The sequence below is a fragment of the Heptranchias perlo genome, chromosome 5, assembly GCF_035084215.1.
Source record: "Heptranchias perlo isolate sHepPer1 chromosome 5, sHepPer1.hap1, whole genome shotgun sequence".
NCBI classification, from domain to species: Eukaryota; Metazoa; Chordata; class Chondrichthyes; order Hexanchiformes; family Hexanchidae; genus Heptranchias; species Heptranchias perlo.
In genome coordinates, this window is record NC_090329.1 from 78691823 (window position 1) to 78708804 (window position 16982).

Consider the following 16982-nt stretch of genomic DNA (forward strand, 5'->3'; position numbering starts at 1 on the left):
TTCTTTCCATTATCATCAGTAAACTAGATCTCAAATCGCCAGCATCAGAAATTACCATCCTTGATTGAAACCCAATTAGCTGTGTGAAGCCATTTAATCCAAGGCTGGGGAAGGACACTGTCAACATATTTAACACAAGTCACTATATATCTTTTGCATCTCATACCAAAAACTAGTGTAACCCAATTTAACCACTGAGAAAGCCCAGATTTATTTATTTTTTTTCTGCACCTTTTCAGCAAGGTACAATTTGGGAGAAAAATATTCTTGATTGTTTGCTACAATAGTAAGCCCCGCCCTCTGTGGACTGTGATTGGTGGAGGGTTGGATTGGGAAGCCTGTGATTGGAGGTGGTTGGATTCGGTTGGCGTCATTGCTAAGTAGCCCATTCATCTATGCATTTGGGCGTTGGACTCTGCATGTTATTAGCGCTCAGGGAGATTTCTCCATTTTTTCCCCTTGTCGAAAAGCAAAAGCTACAAATCTAGGATCTTTTATTACCATTGCAACGTGGCCTTTTCCCCCCTTCGTTTTTCTTTTTGTTGCTCTGCATAGGTTTTGATTGCAGACAACTTCAACTTTTTTTTTTCTCTCGGGGAGTGATTCCGGCTTTTTTTTTCCCTCTCCTCCTTCTGTCTGTCTGTCCGTCCGTCCCCGTGTGTGTGTGTGTGTGTGTGTGTGCAGCATTGAAAAGCCAGGCGTCTTTGTTCGCTTTCTTTCTTTCGCTGGCTCGGAGTTTCTTTGTTGTACAAGCATGGGAGCCCAATTCTCCAAGACCGCTGCAAATCGCGAAACTGTTGCTGAAAAAGCAGGAGAAGCTGCAACCGGATCGCCTTCTAAAACCAACGGGCAGGTTTGTATTTATTTTATAGCAGTTTTTCACTTTTCCTTGGATTAAATTTTTGTATAGGGTTGATGGAATGCTTTTCATGACCTCCGCTGAGGTTCCTTTGTAACTGTAGAAAACCCGGTACTCATCTATAAAGACTAATAGAGGCATTTGGGGTATGATGGTTCCCCTTTCCCATACAATTTTAATGTTTGGTGATCTTGTTAAGCAAAGTAGTTGAGGAAAAGAACGTTTCTCTTCCCCCCCCCCCCCCCCCGCGCCGTCGTTTTGGAAATGCTTAAAAGCAAAATTATCAGATGCGGATATATATGTATATCGTTTAAACGAAAAGTGAGGCTGTAATAATGTTTGGCACAGTATGGTGAGGATTTAAAAAAATGAAGTGTTGCTTTGGTTTTCGGTGGGTCGTGGCTATTAGAAATATTGGAATCCTACACATTTAAATTTGCCCATGGCAATTTAAATCTTTTTTGAAGTGGAGGTGTCTTTTTAATATTGGTTATTGTTAAAATGAATCTTGTCTGGACAAGGGTTTCGGGTATTGTATTTTCGTTGCAAAGTTAACTGCACGATTGTGTTGCGCTTGGCAGTGAATTTGTGGAACATCTTTTAAGTGGGGTTTAAAAGGCGTGAGCCTCCTGTAGCAGAAGCGGGATATTTGTACGGTTCTGGCACCACGCCTTTTTTTATATGATTAGTGACATTGGCACCACGGTACAGACCAGTAGCTGTGGGAGAACAGCGACACTCCATCTGGGATGTGGTGCTTTTTTTTCCCCCCAAAAAAAAGCTCGATTTCTAGTTTTTTTTCCACGCTACAAATGTGATTTGAGCAGGTCGTGGTTGGCACAGCGCGGTGGTTGGGGCTGGAGTGCTGGCTTTCAGCGCTTGGATGAGCGAGTGGCTCACGGCTCGAGTGATTACCCGAGAACAGCCTGGGCTCCTCCTGGCGGCCACTCGGCTCTCGGGAGAAATGAGACGGGGCTTTTTTTTTCACCCTCCCTCCCTAGAATGGGCAGATGGCATCGCTGCACGTTTGCAGCTAATGTAACTTGGACAAAAGCCTCCCGTTGGATTGGGTGCCGGCGACGGGCAAAAGAAAAAGGGAACTCTGCTTAATTGGCGTTTTAAAAGTGTGTTGAAGTGCAAACTGTTCAAAGATGTTAGCGTGCATTTCCTATACTTGCTTTGAAGAGGTGGTTTGGTACCGGTTGCAAATCATTAATACAAGATTGAGTGGTGGTCTAAACGGGGGAGACTCGTTTCTCACATCTTTTCAGTCAGTGATGACTGGTATATTTATTGTAAACAATTTTACAACACCAAGTTATAGTCCAGCAATTTTATTTTAAATTCACAAGCTTTATATTTATTCCCTTTGGGGTGGGTCTCCCTCGGTTGCATTGTGCCTCTAACCGAAGGGAACAGATGCACTGTGACTGCATCTTAACCTTAACCCATAACCTTACAGCCGCTTCCCCCATCACAGATGCAGAGAGATGCAATGTGCATGTTTGGATGTGCTCTGCATTGAGCTCATTGCTGCAGATTCCGATGGAAAGGGAAAGCCCCTCCATCTCTTTCCTCCTCCCTCCCCCCTATTACTTTACGTAAGCATGTCGTGCCATTTTGTGTGTTGTGTCGCCTCTCTCTCTCTCTCTCCCCCCTCTCCTCTTTTTTATCTCCTCTGTGTCTAAGCCACCATTTTGTCTCCCTCTAATCTGCAGGAGAACGGCCATGTGAAGGTGAACGGAGACGCCTCTCCCTCTCCCCCCGCCGCCGCCGCCACCACCTCCGCCGAGACCGCCGAGAAAGAGGAGGTTCAGGCCAATGGCACGTCCCCGGCCGAGGAGAGCAAGGAGGAGGAGGAGGAGGTGGCGGCGGGTGGGGCAGGGGGTGCCGCCGAGGTGACCAGCGGAGGAGGAGGAGGAGGAGGCGGCGGCAGCAGCAGCAGCAGCACCCCGGCCGCCAAACCTCAGGAGACCCACGGGGACTCGGCGGAGGCGAGCTCCCCGGCGGAGGGGGAACCCTCCGGGAAAAGCGAGGAAGGGGCGGCCGCCAGCCCGACAAACAACGAGACCCCGAAGAAAAAGAAGAAGCGCTTCTCCTTCAAGAAGTCTTTCAAGCTGAGCGGCTTCTCCTTTAAGAAAACCCCCAAGAAGGAGACCGGGGACAGCGCCGAGAACGAGGGAGGAGCCGGAGCCGCCGCCGCCTCTGGAGAAGAGGAGAAGGAGCCGGGTGCGGCCGCTGCAACAGGGGAGGGCAACAACGCGGAGGAGACCAAGTCCAGCCAGGAAGGAGATGCTTCTTCAGCTTCTGCTGCTGCTGCATCTGCATCAGCGGCTACCAACTCGGATGAAAAGAAAGAGGAGACCAGCGCCTCGCAAGAGGATAAACCCGAAGAGAAGGTCCCCGAAAGTGCGGACGTACAGGAAACCAAAGCTCCAGAGGAGCCCAAGGCCAATGAAGAGAAGCCCACAGCTGAGCAAGCCTCATCCAACCCAGCCCCAAGTGCTGAAGCAGCTACAACTGAGCAACAAGAAGCAGCAGCAGCAGCAGCACCACCAGCAGTCCAAGAGCCACCTGCAGCACAAGAGCCAGCTGTACCACAGGAGGCATCATCTGAGTCTAGTCCAGCAGCACCAACTACCGACTCTGCAGAGTAAAAAAAAAAGCCCAAAACTGGAATGATAATCAAAGGACCTTTTTTTCCATGTTTGTTTGTTGGAGTGGTGCCAGGTACTGGTTTGGAGAACTGTCTGACCAGGGATTTTAAAGGCATTTTTATTTTTAAAAATCCCATCGCATTCATTCTGTTACCACCATTCCAACAGGCAGAGATGAGCCCCAAACCTCGCTCTGTCATTTTTTTTTGCATCAGTATTACTGTTTTTGCATATTTTGCATCATTTTATACAAAAGTTTAAACTTTTTTGGTCAATATATGGACATGTCCAATGGTGTGGATAATCTGGGTGGGTAAATCCTGGGTAAAATGTAAATGAAGTAATATTGGAACCACAATGCAGCGGTGTAGTTGCCAAGTAAATGTGCCACAAGTTAATGATGTAAAGGATTAGTCTTTTTAAAAAAACAAAATTTCAAATCTTGCAAAAGTATACCATACAGTTTACAACACTAAGTCTTGAATACAAGAAAGCAAGGAAATCCATATCAGAAAATCAATAGTTTTAGTAATACATTTAAATCATAGAAACTTTTCACTTATCTCATTTTTAGCTGTACAAGTCAACGTGATAAGTAGAAGAAAAAAAAACAAGTTGTATAGGCGTTATTGTTTATTGCTGGTTCATGACCTTAAAGTGTAATTATGTATTACAGCAGGGTGTTTTTAACTGTGATTATGTATAAATGAAAACTTAATATCAAGAAGCACATGAAATTTGCAACTCTTCACCCTGCCCATTTTGTAAAATTGCAGTCATCTTGGAAGATCTTTTAAAAACAATTTTAAATGAAAAGCTGTGATAAGTGGAATGGTTGCTGTTTATATACTGTTGTATGTTTGGTTACAGCAGTCAATGCTTTTTTTCAGTCGTCTTTGTTGACAATTGGGAAAACTCTTCAGATGCAATGCGTTTTGTGTAGCATCTTGTCTATCATGGTTTTTTGTAAATACTGGAGAAGCTTTGACCAATTTGACTTAGAAATGGAATGTAACTTTGCTTACAAAATTGCTATTAAACTTCTCTGCTTAAGGTGTTCTAATTTTCTGTGAGCACACTAAAAGCGAAAAAATAAATGTGAATAAAGTTTCAAATGTGTTTTTTATTACTCTGTTCATTCTGCAGTTTAGAAGGCATAGTTGATAGCCACACTTAGAAATATAGGCTGGTTCATCAATCTGCTATATCACAGCTGAATCTTGAGTGCTGAGGAGGAGGAAGGTTTCTAACCATTTTGAGGGGGTGTCACAAACAGATGGTGGAAGATGAATCGGATGTGGATTGCTTAAAATGCATGCTTTATTTACTTGAACTCCCAATCATCATTATACACTTTAATTAAATTCTAATATTTTCTGGCCACATTAATTATTGGCAATCTGCACACCCAAAACAAATTGGAGGGGTGTTGTATAATTAAGATATCTGATTTTAAAGGGTTGAATATTTGGAAGCTATTATTTCCTCCATTTTATAGCCTTTGTAAGCCTAAAATTACATTTTTAAAAACACATGCTGGAAATCTGATCCAGAAAGTGATGGAAAGCCAATAAGCATTTGAAAGGTCTCATCCAGATGGCTAAAACTCTTTCATCTGTATTATATTGTATGTTAAATATTTACCTTGATCTCCAGGAGGAAGCAGGTTTTGGCACCAAGTCTGCTTGTCAGGTGGACAGTAATAATTGAGATTGTAACAATTTGCTTAACTTCCAATAGAAACTAGAGAGTAAAATTGTATAGCTATTTGAATTTTGAGGACACCAATCCTGATTATAAAATTGGTTGTACGTCAAAGTCCATTTGAACTTTAGTTTTATTGATGCTTATTAATGCATTTTAGTGTTTTTTTAAAAAAACCTTTGGCTTCAGTTGAGTCCAATAGAAAAGATGAAGATTTCTTTTGGAAGAGTGTAGATGAACAGTCAAATAATTTCCCTGTGAACCTAAGGCTTAACTAGCTGGAAGCTGAGCATGCTACATAGCAATATTACTATCCTGAAGATTAAAGTTAGAATATCACTTTTGAATTGGTCAATAACATGTAATTGGTGTGCTTAATTTTTTTTCTAGCTAACTTTTAAAAGTTAACTTGGTGTTTATTCCCAAATAAAATTGGAATGAAAGTATCTTTCAGTTCCCACAGCTGTTTTTGTGGTGATACTGTATCAGTTTGAATTTTAGTTTTCCTTTTCTCAGTGTAGGTGAAAGAAGCTTGTGTGTGAAACTTCTAGTGATCTCCCTTTGTGCAGTTGCTACCTGGTGTTTCCATTTTGAATTTAATTAGTTTACTTAGGAAATTGATAACACCAACTAGAAAAAAAGACACTAAGCATTACTAATAGTTTTTGTCAGTCTTCATTCACAAGTTACTTCCAGTTTGATTATAAATTCTTCATCCAAATAAACCTGAATTTTAAGGGAGAAAAATTGTAGTAGTTCTCGGTGTTTTTTCACAGTTCAAGTGAACACAGTATGAAAATTTCATGTCCTCGTAGTTTACTGAAGTTCTAGTAACTGGTGCTGCAAGCCTTGTTTCCCCCCCCCCCCCCCCCCTTCTCTTCCATTCCTCCTGGGCAGTAACTAAACTTTTAGCCTCTACCCATATTGTCAAGCCAAGATTTAGAACTTGAAGCAAGGATGGAGAGACAAGTACGTCCTGTTGCTGTAGTGGATCTGAAGACTGGTCTGGGGCTGGGATATTTCCTTTCTACCTTCTTTCTCCTCCCCCACCCTAAAAAAAGTTCTGTTCCCAACTACTTTGCAAAATCATTTATGGGGTAATTGAGTTCAAAGAAGGATTAAATGAATATTTTTATTAGAATGCCAATCTTTGGGGAAATTTGCAGTTAAAATATCTTGTTTAAAAGCAGGTTTGCATCATTTGTTGGAGTAGATGTTTATGGCAGTAATACTTAGCTCAGATAATGATTACTTTGGTTTGCCATCTGCAACCCCAGCACTTTCTTAAAAAGCTAAATTCTAGAACAGGATATTGATAAATTTCTACTGCTGAATGTAAATATTTGTGGGTTTAATCCCCTGCTATTTGTGGTTTATCTATTGTGTACACACACATTCCTGTATTGTTTTAATGGGTGTGCTTGAAATATGTAATTAAACCTAAAGGTAACTAATGTTCTTTTGCCTCAAGTTTTCACAGAAGTTAAAATGACTCAATGTTCATGGCATATCAAACTAATGGTTCCTGCCAGTCTGTCAAACCCTTGTGTTGTATGTAAGTTTGATAAAAGATGATGTCTTTTGGGATCAAAGCAACTATCAATTTGTTCCTCGATTAATATAGCCATTCTTCTATATAATTTAGTTACACGCAGCTTTTTGTCCATCATTACCTAATGATTTGACTGTTAACACAAACCTCCATGTCTACAGGCGGATCACAAAAACCCCATCTCCTTACAGTGCACGAATTGATGGCTTCAACTTTGCCATTAAGGTGGATAAGTATACTTTACATTAATCTGAGAAGTATTGTAATCCCAGGCTGTACTACTTGGGCTATAGTGATTCAATTTAGTAACTTTGATGCACTGCTTTCCAAATTCAAAGAGGTCACTTTGCTAGCCTTCCTACAATTGTTGCTGGAGCCTGTTCCTGTTTGTGTTAAAGGACTGAATGTGATTTACAGTTTTCCTTATCGCTTTCTGCTAAGTAGCAGCACAGTTTTACAACTTAATTCTCAAGGCAAGCATTAACCTTTACCAACCACAAGTATGAAACATGGCACAGCAGATTTCATGGCTTACTGCAAAACGCATTCTAAATAAATGTCACAGAGTAGCAACAAACAGCTATTGGAGTTCAAAAATGGAACAGTGGTGAGCTATGTGCAATGGTAAAGAAATGTGGGGAAAAAGAAAGATTTCAAGCACATTTTCAATATGTGCAACTGCCAGCAGTTGTTTCTGTTCATGTGTTAATATAGCTGGAGATTTGTGGGGAGGGAGAGTTAAATGCAATGTACCAGATTTTTGTTAAAAGTTTCATTTGATAATTTAATGGCGAGAACTTCTCTTTGGGACCTGAATTTAAATCAGCCTAGACTAATCTGATGAATGGTGTTTCTGCCAACTGAGTGTCTGATGAGAAGTGAATTTGTCGAGTCAACCCGATTCCTAGTGGGCCCGAATATAAATATAAAACTTCATAACTTTACTGAATAACTTAGAGAAGGCTTAAAAATGAGTGGAAAATGAAAAATACCCTGCAGTGTGGTGCAGTATAGAGTGCTTTTCTATGTCCCAAGAGTGTTAAAAGACACTCTTGGGACATGGTAGAGAGAGTGTTGTTTCATCACCTGGCCATGCTACATCTGCTCTTGAGTACTTGACTCTGACTAGTGGATACGTTTTCAGATAGCACACTCCCGATGCAAAGCCTCGTCCACCAGGAGTACATATGAGGAAATCACTCACGCACGCACACACCGCTAGTGATGTTTTTCTGATATGTGCTACTGGTGAATGAGGCTCAGCAATGGGGGTGTGCAATTGGAAAGTTTACCTGCCAGAGTGGAGTGAAAAAGTGTTCCATTCTCTAGCACTGGTTACCTCACCACAACTATAACATTTACATAAAAATATTAATTAAATACATATTGTGATGATGCATAAGTTCATACTGTTAGGTTTAGGTAGGAAAAAGATCAGCACTACAAATTTTGAATCTGCCTTAGATATTTTCTCAAGTTCAAGGTTACTCCCTTAAGTGGACTCCATGGGGCTAATTTGCACTTGGGGAAAATTGGCATTAATTGGGGCTGTAAGGGCCTATATATGGGGTTGTTAGCCTTACCATCGTGCTAACCCTGACAATCGGCCCGCTGCCATTTTGGTGGCTGAAGCACTTGCCTGAAACAAGTGATAGGCCTATTAATGTACTCTAGGGGCCTTATGATGTACATAGGACCCCAAATGCCATTTTAGGAGAGAACTGGTCGGACTGTACATTCAGTTCCACAGGTGATAGAGCCGAAGAGGCCCAGCAACGTTAAGTTTGAAATGATTTTTGTGGGACCAGAAATAATCTGAGCCGCTGCTGTGCTGGCACACCTCCCCCCGCCCCACCACGTTCATCTTGCTGTTAGCTTAGCTGGCCCAATATTGGCCAGCCTTAATCCGGCAAGCTACATCAGGACATCTGTTTGGCGCCCCACAGCTCACTGGTTTGATGTAAATAAGGCTGTGGCCTCAAAATTTCAGTTGCCTCTTTGCTGCCGGGATGAGCAGCTGACTGTGTGCTCCGCTGGTCAGCCATCCAAAAGTCAAAATCCACCCCGTGCCTGTTGCATTTAGGAGTTTGCCCATACTACTCAATAATTGTACGATAGTGTAACCCAGGAGTGTAACAATAGCACTGTTTTACGATCTGAACTGGATATCGTGTTTTTCATAGCTGCCTTCACGGGAGCTTCTCCAATCTTCTGGTGGGTGGAACTGATAACCACTCTAGTGAGAGGAGTTCAGTATAAAATAAAGAATTTGATTTATTTTGCATAATATACGTGACTGAACAGGATAGGGCTTCCAGACTTTTATTTTAAACTTCTATAACACTTCCTATAATGTTTAAAACAACAAAAAAAACATACTCTCCTAAATTGAGGACAGAATGCCTACATCTGCATTTTGCTTTGTTTTTCTGGTCAAGCCCAATGTGTAAAACCTAAGCAGCTATATACTTAATTTCCAGCCCTAGCCAAGGCCTGCCTCTCACAGTCTTTGTTGGAGCTGACAGACCAAGTATTTTACTTATTATGTCACTTCTCAGTGCAGAAATCGAGGCTTGGTTCATGATCCCTCTCCTGTTTGGGGATTTGCTGTTATAGCTGCCAATCAAGCCTACTAAGTCTCACCTTTTCCAAAGAACAGATTCTCAGTAGACTATCCTGGCAACTGACCCCTACTGAGCTCAAAAAAATAGGGTCATCCCAACAAAAATAGGTATGGATGTTTGCTGGAAGTTCTGAGGTAATGACCCCCCCCACCCATCCCATTGTCCCGCACCATAAGGAATTCAGTCTCAATTGTTTCAGCTTATCTTGCTTGACTACACAACTCTTTTTTGCAGGCTTAGCCACAAACTGGACATATACCCTTTGTGGACTCACTTTTATTTAAATTCATTCCCAAATTCTTTCCAGGGGAAAATGGTCAAAATTGCCAAAACGTGACAGTTGACTGTTTTATTAGTATTTTGAAACTCCCTTAATATGAGGGGCAACTATAATTGCATAGTTGAGCAGTGAAAGGCGTGGAAGAGTTCCTTAAAATGGTGGACAATTCTGAACAAGCAATCTAATTCTTGTAATCTCCAGTTAAGGCACATCTGATTCAAGCAGATCATTGGAATGCGTAATGTCACTTTGTATTCATTCCCGTTATGTAGATTATCTATTCCAGACAAGACAATTACTATTATTTTATATTTTCAGTTCTCAGTGCAAATTTTAGCAATCTATTATGTAGTTTTAGCTTAGAAATAGTAGTATAGGGTGTTCCTAATGACATCACTTGATAACTTCCCACGGCCATCTTGCATTACAAGCATTTGAATGTTGCTTTCAGATTTACACAGTCTCATCCCCAGCACGAAATGGTGAGTGCTGAGATCAGCAACAAAATTGAACAACTCTGAAGCAGCTACAACTTTCTAAATATGATATATTTAATACTTCGGGCTACTGACAGGTCCAGACAAATTATTGTCTCCCTGGGTCAGCTATTTTTTAAACAGATTTCCACTAACACAGTGACACTGAAACAAACACTAATATTGCAGTAATAAAATAGGCCAAATGTCAGGAGTAGAGTTATGCTTTAAAAACTAAAGTAAATACTTGAAATATCGCAAACATTTTATACACTGATGCACCTCATTTCTTTTGGTCTTTATTCTCTGTCCTTTCTAAAAGATTTTTAAGATAAAGCTTCTCAGTGTTCAGTCAGTAGGTGTACCATGTGGTACAGTACTGAACCGCACAGGTGGACAGCTTCAATTGCTTGTCTGTGGTGAGTTGCTGGATCTCATTTTTCTCCCCTTTCCTTTTTCTCACTGGGATACAATCCCATATCTCACCCCCTCTTCCCCGCCACTTCTGAATGCAGGGACTTTGTGTTTGCGTGAGGGTTCACAGGACCAGAATGTCTCCTGGTACCTCACACCTTCTGTTCATTCTTCATGTGTGAGTTTAGAAAATGATCGGTAGCAGCCGTTTCAACCAACGAGGTATCCCAGCCAAACACTTTCACATCCTCTCGAGCCCATTTGCCAGTAAGAGTCACTGGACATAGGAACAGGAGTAGGCCATTCAGCCCCTCGTGCCTGCTCCGCCATTTGATAAGATCATGGCTGATCGGTGATCTAACTCCATATACCTGCCTTTGGCCCATATCCCTTAATTCCTTTAGTTGGCAAAAAGCTATCCATTTCAGATTTAAAATTAGCAATTGAGCTAGCATCAATTGCTGTTTGCGGAAGAGAGTTCCAAACTTCTACCACCTTTTGTGTGTAGAAGTGTTTTCTAATCTCACCCCTGAAAGGTTTGGCTCTAATTTTTAGACTGTGTCCCCTACTCCTAGAATCCCCAACCAGCGGAAATAGTTTCTCCCTATCCACCCTATCTGTTCCCCTTAATATCTTATAAACTTTGATCAGATCACCCCTTAACCTTCTAAACTCTAGAAAATACAACCCCAATTTGTGTAATCTCTCCTCGTAACTTAACCCTTGAAGTCCAGGTATCATTCTAGTAAACCTACACTGCACTCCCTCCAAGGCCACTATATCCTTCCGAAGGTCAACACCAATAGCACAGCACCCTGCCACAGAGTCAACACCTTCTGGAGAGGCGGGATGAGGAGAAAACTGGCCAAAAGAGAAGACCACTGCCCAGGTCCTCAAAACTGTGGAACACCTCAGTCCCTCAATTACCATCTTCTCCTCTAATATTCAGGGTTTTAAAACACGAGCTTGGTGGCACTAATCATTACTTCCTCATTTACCTCATGTTCTCCTGTGGTTTCTGCACTGTGGACCTTGGTCTTTTTACACTGGGTTTCTCAATTAGTAGAATAAAGCATGTGCTTCCACTTTACTGGCTAAGTGTTAGTTTGCTGACACCCAGCTTAAGTTTAAATTCCAATACTCACGCGTACCTTTGCTCAATCAACCAGCTGTGCTCCAACAGACTTGTACTCCAACATGGTGTGTCACCTGACCTGTGTATTAGGAACACCCGATTAGTACTTTAGTGGTGTGCCATCCAGTGGTGGGATGCAGGGTCACACCTGTGGTCTTTCACATGCTCCATTCCTGATCTTAATAACTGTCTCAGTGTTAATGGGACAGTAAAGAGGTTTGTGTTTCAGTTGTACTGTTTTCATTTGGTTTAGTGCTGAACAAATTACTAAATCGTATAAGGTACCTACAAAAGGAACCTCTTAATGAGTGCATTACCACAGCAAGCAAAGAATTCCCTTTACTCAATTGTGCCCATTAAAGCATTGAAAGTACAATGCATGTACTGATTCTAATTAGTAGTAATTGCCCAAAAACAAGCATTAGGTGATGAATGGCATTGCATTGATTTATTGAGCATCTGAAGCTTTGTTTAAGTTAAGAACAATCTGTGCAAAACATGAAATCTACCTAGGTGGAGTGAGCAATGCTGTCCCATTTATACTGCTAAATAGCTCCATTACAAATCAGGGTGTTCTAAAAAATCCATGTGTTATGTGCAAAAAGCCGACATTGCACATTGACATTTAGAACACAAAATTGGAATCAATGGGTGATATAAATGAGGACAGGCAACTGTGGTGGAAGAGTGAGATGATCATACAGAATGTATCTGACCTTTTGAAATCATAAATGGGTTGCAGAAATGGTGCCTTGATGAGTCAGTAAAGTAATGCTGTGCTGGTGTGGTCCTGAGTCATTGAGACCAGGAAGGTACTAGATTCAATCCCTGGTCTATGTTGTGTTAGCTGATGGTAGTAGTGCTATAATTGTCCTTAGTAGACGGAGAAGGAAAAAGGCTGCCGGAGTTCCTGCTCCTGAACACTATCCACCGGAAGCATGCCTGTGGTGAGGACTGGAAGAGATTTGTCTGTGATACCCTACATTATCAAATACCATACCAACAACACTCACTGTCTAGGCTAACACAAGGAGGAGGGCCATTCAGGTGGAGTATAAGGGCAATCAGTGCTCTTTGAACTCGGGCTCAGCAGGAACCAATACCTTCAGGGTGGGATAAAATTGGATATAAAAGGAAACTCTGAATAAAGTCTTGCCTATTAAAAACGGTTTTCAAAAAACTGTAAATATGCAAACACTATAGCTGGAAAATTTGAGACTCCATTCCTGCTGGATTTGCAGTGCTCCAATTTTCTGGTTATGGATTCACTGACCTCCACAGCTGAATCTCCAATCTGGATGCCCATTGAGCAAGACTCTGTGCTGGGAGTGGAATCTTGCAATTTTAGGGTTTACAGTCTACTCTTAATTCAAAGTTGTGTAATTCAACTTATCTGATAACTTTTTCGCCCTAACTTACTACTTTCTAATGTTGTCTATATTGCTTAATTCAAATTACTGGATAATTCAGTACAGTATATGTATAATGTGTTTCTTCAACCTGCCAGGATATGTAAAGAAAAACCCATAACATGTGAGTGCAAATCAGCTATCTGAGGTCAGGAGCAGTATGGAGAGACGGTCGCTTATTTTCTCCTACCTGCTGCCTCCAAAAATTGTCTGCATTCCAAATGAAGCAGTTCTGAGGGCCAACAGATCACAGATGTCCAATTTAAATGCAAGTTCTGCTGAATTTGACATCTGTTTAGCTACTAAATAGAGCACAGGAGTAAATAACAATAACTATTTACATCTATATTATGCCTATATTATGTAGCAGAATATCCTGTAGAACCATAGAAATTTTCAGCACAGAAGGAGGTCATTCAGCCCATTGTGTTTGTTCTGGCAGAGGAGAAATGTAGTAAAAGAGTTAAGAGAGGTGACTGAAAACATGGTCAAAAAGTTTTTGAGGATGCTGTAGAAATAGAAATTAAAAAAATACGAAGGCTGAAGGGTTCAGGGAGGAAGTTCCAGAGAGTAGGGCTAAGATGGCTAAAGGATCCTGTTGATGGTTGAGCAAAGGGAGGCTGAGATGCGTAGGAGGCCAGAGTCCGAGAACTGAATGATACAGGCTAGGGCATAGTGCTGAAGGAAATTTCAGAGGTAGGGAGAGGTGAGACCATGGGGAGATTTGTAAATGAGGATAAGGATTTTGAATTTAGTGCATTGGGGATGCAGCAAATGGAGATCAATGCAGCTAAGAGTGATCGTCAAGTGGGCAGTAGAGTTTTGAACAGTTAATGTCAGTTAACTGCGGAATGTAAACACAAATTTTGTATTTGAAAGTCTAGCCCAGGCACTGAGACTACTGGACAACCATCAGTTAATTTACTTTGAACAGAACTCAACAATTAGCTGTTCAAGTCAAAAGGACAAAATGCCCAGGTTTTTCAATATCAAAAGGTGCTGATATGTACAAGTTCCTGTGAATCACAAACATCTGCAGATGACTTCTTTTGAAAGTAAGGAGCTTCCTGCTTTAGGCTTGTTTTACCTGTTGCCATGTGTTGAGAGTCCGCTGTTTACTTTAGCAGCCACATCCGTGCCGATGTACATGCCAATCTGACAGCTCTCACCATTTCAGGATAATTTGCATTGAATAGATGTAAGGAATAGTTATGTTAACCCTAAGGTATTTGAATCCTTTGATCAGCCACTTTGAATGGGGATGTGATAGATGGCATAATCTCTGTTTTAGAATGGTTAGCTTTGCTATTGCTGCATCATAGCAAGGATGTTTGGGAGGGAGATGAAGGGCTAGGTGACATATTTGTACATGCTATTTGTACAGAATAGCATGCTATTTGTACAGAAAGACATTCTGTTTTCTGAGATGCCTGCTCCAATCTTAAATGAGTCTGGTGTCATGCCATCAACCATCTTTTCTGGTAAACAATTCCCATCCTATTCCTATTCGGTTGATGCATTGTGAAACTTTGGTAATTGAAAAGTAGTGCTGGTTTAAAAAAAAATCAGAACTAAACTAATGATTTAGTGTCATAAGTCTGTTTATACTACTTGTGGGCTATGGTGCAGAGTTTCTGCTGGTGGCGTTTCCAGTGTTACTAAGAATGCCCAAACTTTTTTTCTCACCTTCTTCCTTTTCCGAATGCTTTTCCAGCTTGCTCCTAATCTGTCCTCTTAATGTTGCTGCTCTTTTTTTGCGTCTGGGTTCTCTCTCCATTCTCTGCCATTCTCCGTTCCATCTTTCCTTTTATGGAGTTTCTCAATGTAGACTGTGGGCCTTGTAAATGACAAAGCCCCAAATGTCACAGACTGGCAATGGACTGCAGTATTAATTCAAGCAAAATATTAGTCACCCTTCTTCCTGCCACCATAAAAATAAATTAAAATAAAGGAAGTTGTTTAAATTATTTTATAACAAAGATACCAAGACATGTGATTTGAACTAAATACATGTAAGGGTAAAGGTGAGTTACAGAAAATAAACCACTCATCATGCTGTCAACATAATTTGTGCCTATGGCACACATGAGTTATGCAGTGCACATGAGATGATTTATTTTCTGTAACTTTCCAATATGTATCCTTTATATCTTATTTAATTTTAGGCAGATCTAAAATCTACACTGAAAAGTCTAGTACCCACACTATGGTGACTTCCACTAATTTCCACACAAGTCATACTTTGAATGTTCCCCATATCTGCCACTAATTTCAAAAATGTATTTTTCTAAAATATTAACATTTTGTGGCAGTAATAGGAAATATATGCAAAAAAAATATAACCATTTAAAAGGACGTAACAGTAAAAAATACATACACTTCCTCCAAGTTTTAAGGATGAATGAATTGCTGTTAAGAGGATGTCTCTATATCTGAAACATCATCAATTCTAGTTAACATACATCTAATTTTTATTAATGATAGTTACTTACATTACTGTTCTAAAAAAATGTTGGAAGATATTTAGATGTTTGGGCAAACCAGCCAGATAAAACAGAAACAGCGAATCCACTGATATAAACAGAGCCTCTTATGTCACACCACTCTTTTCCTGTCTTCCCTTCTATCCGACAACAGTGTTTAAAATCTAGTCCAATCTAAATTGGAAACACTTAACCAAACAAGACAACCGGTGACACTTTAGAACTCCAAGGGATTCCAGATTGCAGTAGGTGATTTTTTTTGCCCCATTAAAGTGAAAGTTTCTTTATCCACTTCTCTGATCAGTTCACCAGAAATTCATTTTGAATTAAAATGTCCCCAGAAACATACGCTTTACAAAACTGTGCAATTTAAAGGCCTCCTTAGAGCCTTTCCCTTTCAAAATGTCAGTCAAATAGACATAGCACCCACAGATAGATTTCACACAGATTTGCTTTGTAATTATTATAACCAGAGCCATTGGTTTACAGTGACTGAATAACTCAAATTCCATTTTTATTACATGGGATTCTGGGATATTTAACAGTATGTTGGGGATCATATTCTATGATTACATCTGTTCATAATTAGGTCCATTCATTCATGGTGACTGAATAAGCCATGTTTTACTTTTATTACATTGGTTTCTGGGATGTTTTACCAATGTTTAGAGGATCATTTTCTGTGATTTCTGCAAAAAACACAAATTGTGGCATTGAATATAACCAACTACAGATCAATTTCAATTTTGGATCATTGTAAAGTGTAATGTTGTACTAATTATTGCAATTATGTCTTTTGTGAGTATTTATTTGCTTGACGTTGGTAATGATATGGGGCTGCACTGAACATAAGGAAGCCAGACGGGAAGCTTTTTAGGACTCGGATGGCCAACCTTTCAAAGATGAAGAGCCGGAAATAAAAATTGTATACTGACAAAGGGCAACAAATTTTAAATGTGATATATTAGTATTCTAACTAATATTAACCCATAAATATACCATGTAAGATGGTACATTTTGAAACCTAGCCCATCAATGTGACTTTTGATAGTTTAATTAAAATCTCCCTCTCAATCTCTCTCTCTCAGATTTATTTTCTCACACAATCCTTCTCTCTCATTCACTTTGTCATTCCCTTTGTCATTCCCTCTCTCACATTCATTCTGCACTTCATTATTTCCTTCCCTTTTCCCATTCCCTGTCTCCTACTTATTTTTTCTCCCCTTTCTCTTTCTTATTCTGTTTCTTTCTCATTCTATCTTTCCCAGTCCCTGTCTCATACTCCATTGCACTTTCCCTCTTTCTTATCCTCTCTCTCATTCCCTCACTTTTAATCTTTATCTTTATTTATTAAACCTTTTCTCTCATTCCCTCTCTTTTCTCTTTATC

The 16982-nt window shown here is 40.4% G+C and overlaps 1 protein-coding gene across 1 annotated transcript; it reads left to right on the forward strand.

The window, feature by feature from the left end:
* Positions 1-384: 384 nt before the first annotated feature.
* On the forward strand, positions 385-4631 carry LOC137321877 (myristoylated alanine-rich C-kinase substrate-like). Its single transcript, XM_067984690.1, has 2 exons — positions 385-853; positions 2578-4631. The coding sequence occupies exons 1-2, from the start codon at positions 755-757 to the stop codon at positions 3514-3516; spliced, it is 1038 nt and encodes a 345-aa protein (XP_067840791.1). The 5' UTR covers positions 385-754; the 3' UTR covers positions 3517-4631.
* The last annotated feature ends 12351 nt before the right edge of the window (positions 4632-16982 follow it).

Excerpts from the sequence above, each read along its gene's own strand:
- LOC137321877 (XM_067984690.1), top strand. The coding sequence starts at position 755 with ATGGGAGCCCAATTCTCCAAGACCGCTGCAAATCGCGAAACTGTTGCT. Across the intron at positions 854-2,577 it reads CTTCTAAAACCAACGGGCAG|GAGAACGGCCATGTGAAGGT; the intron begins GTTTGTATTTAT and ends TCTAATCTGCAG.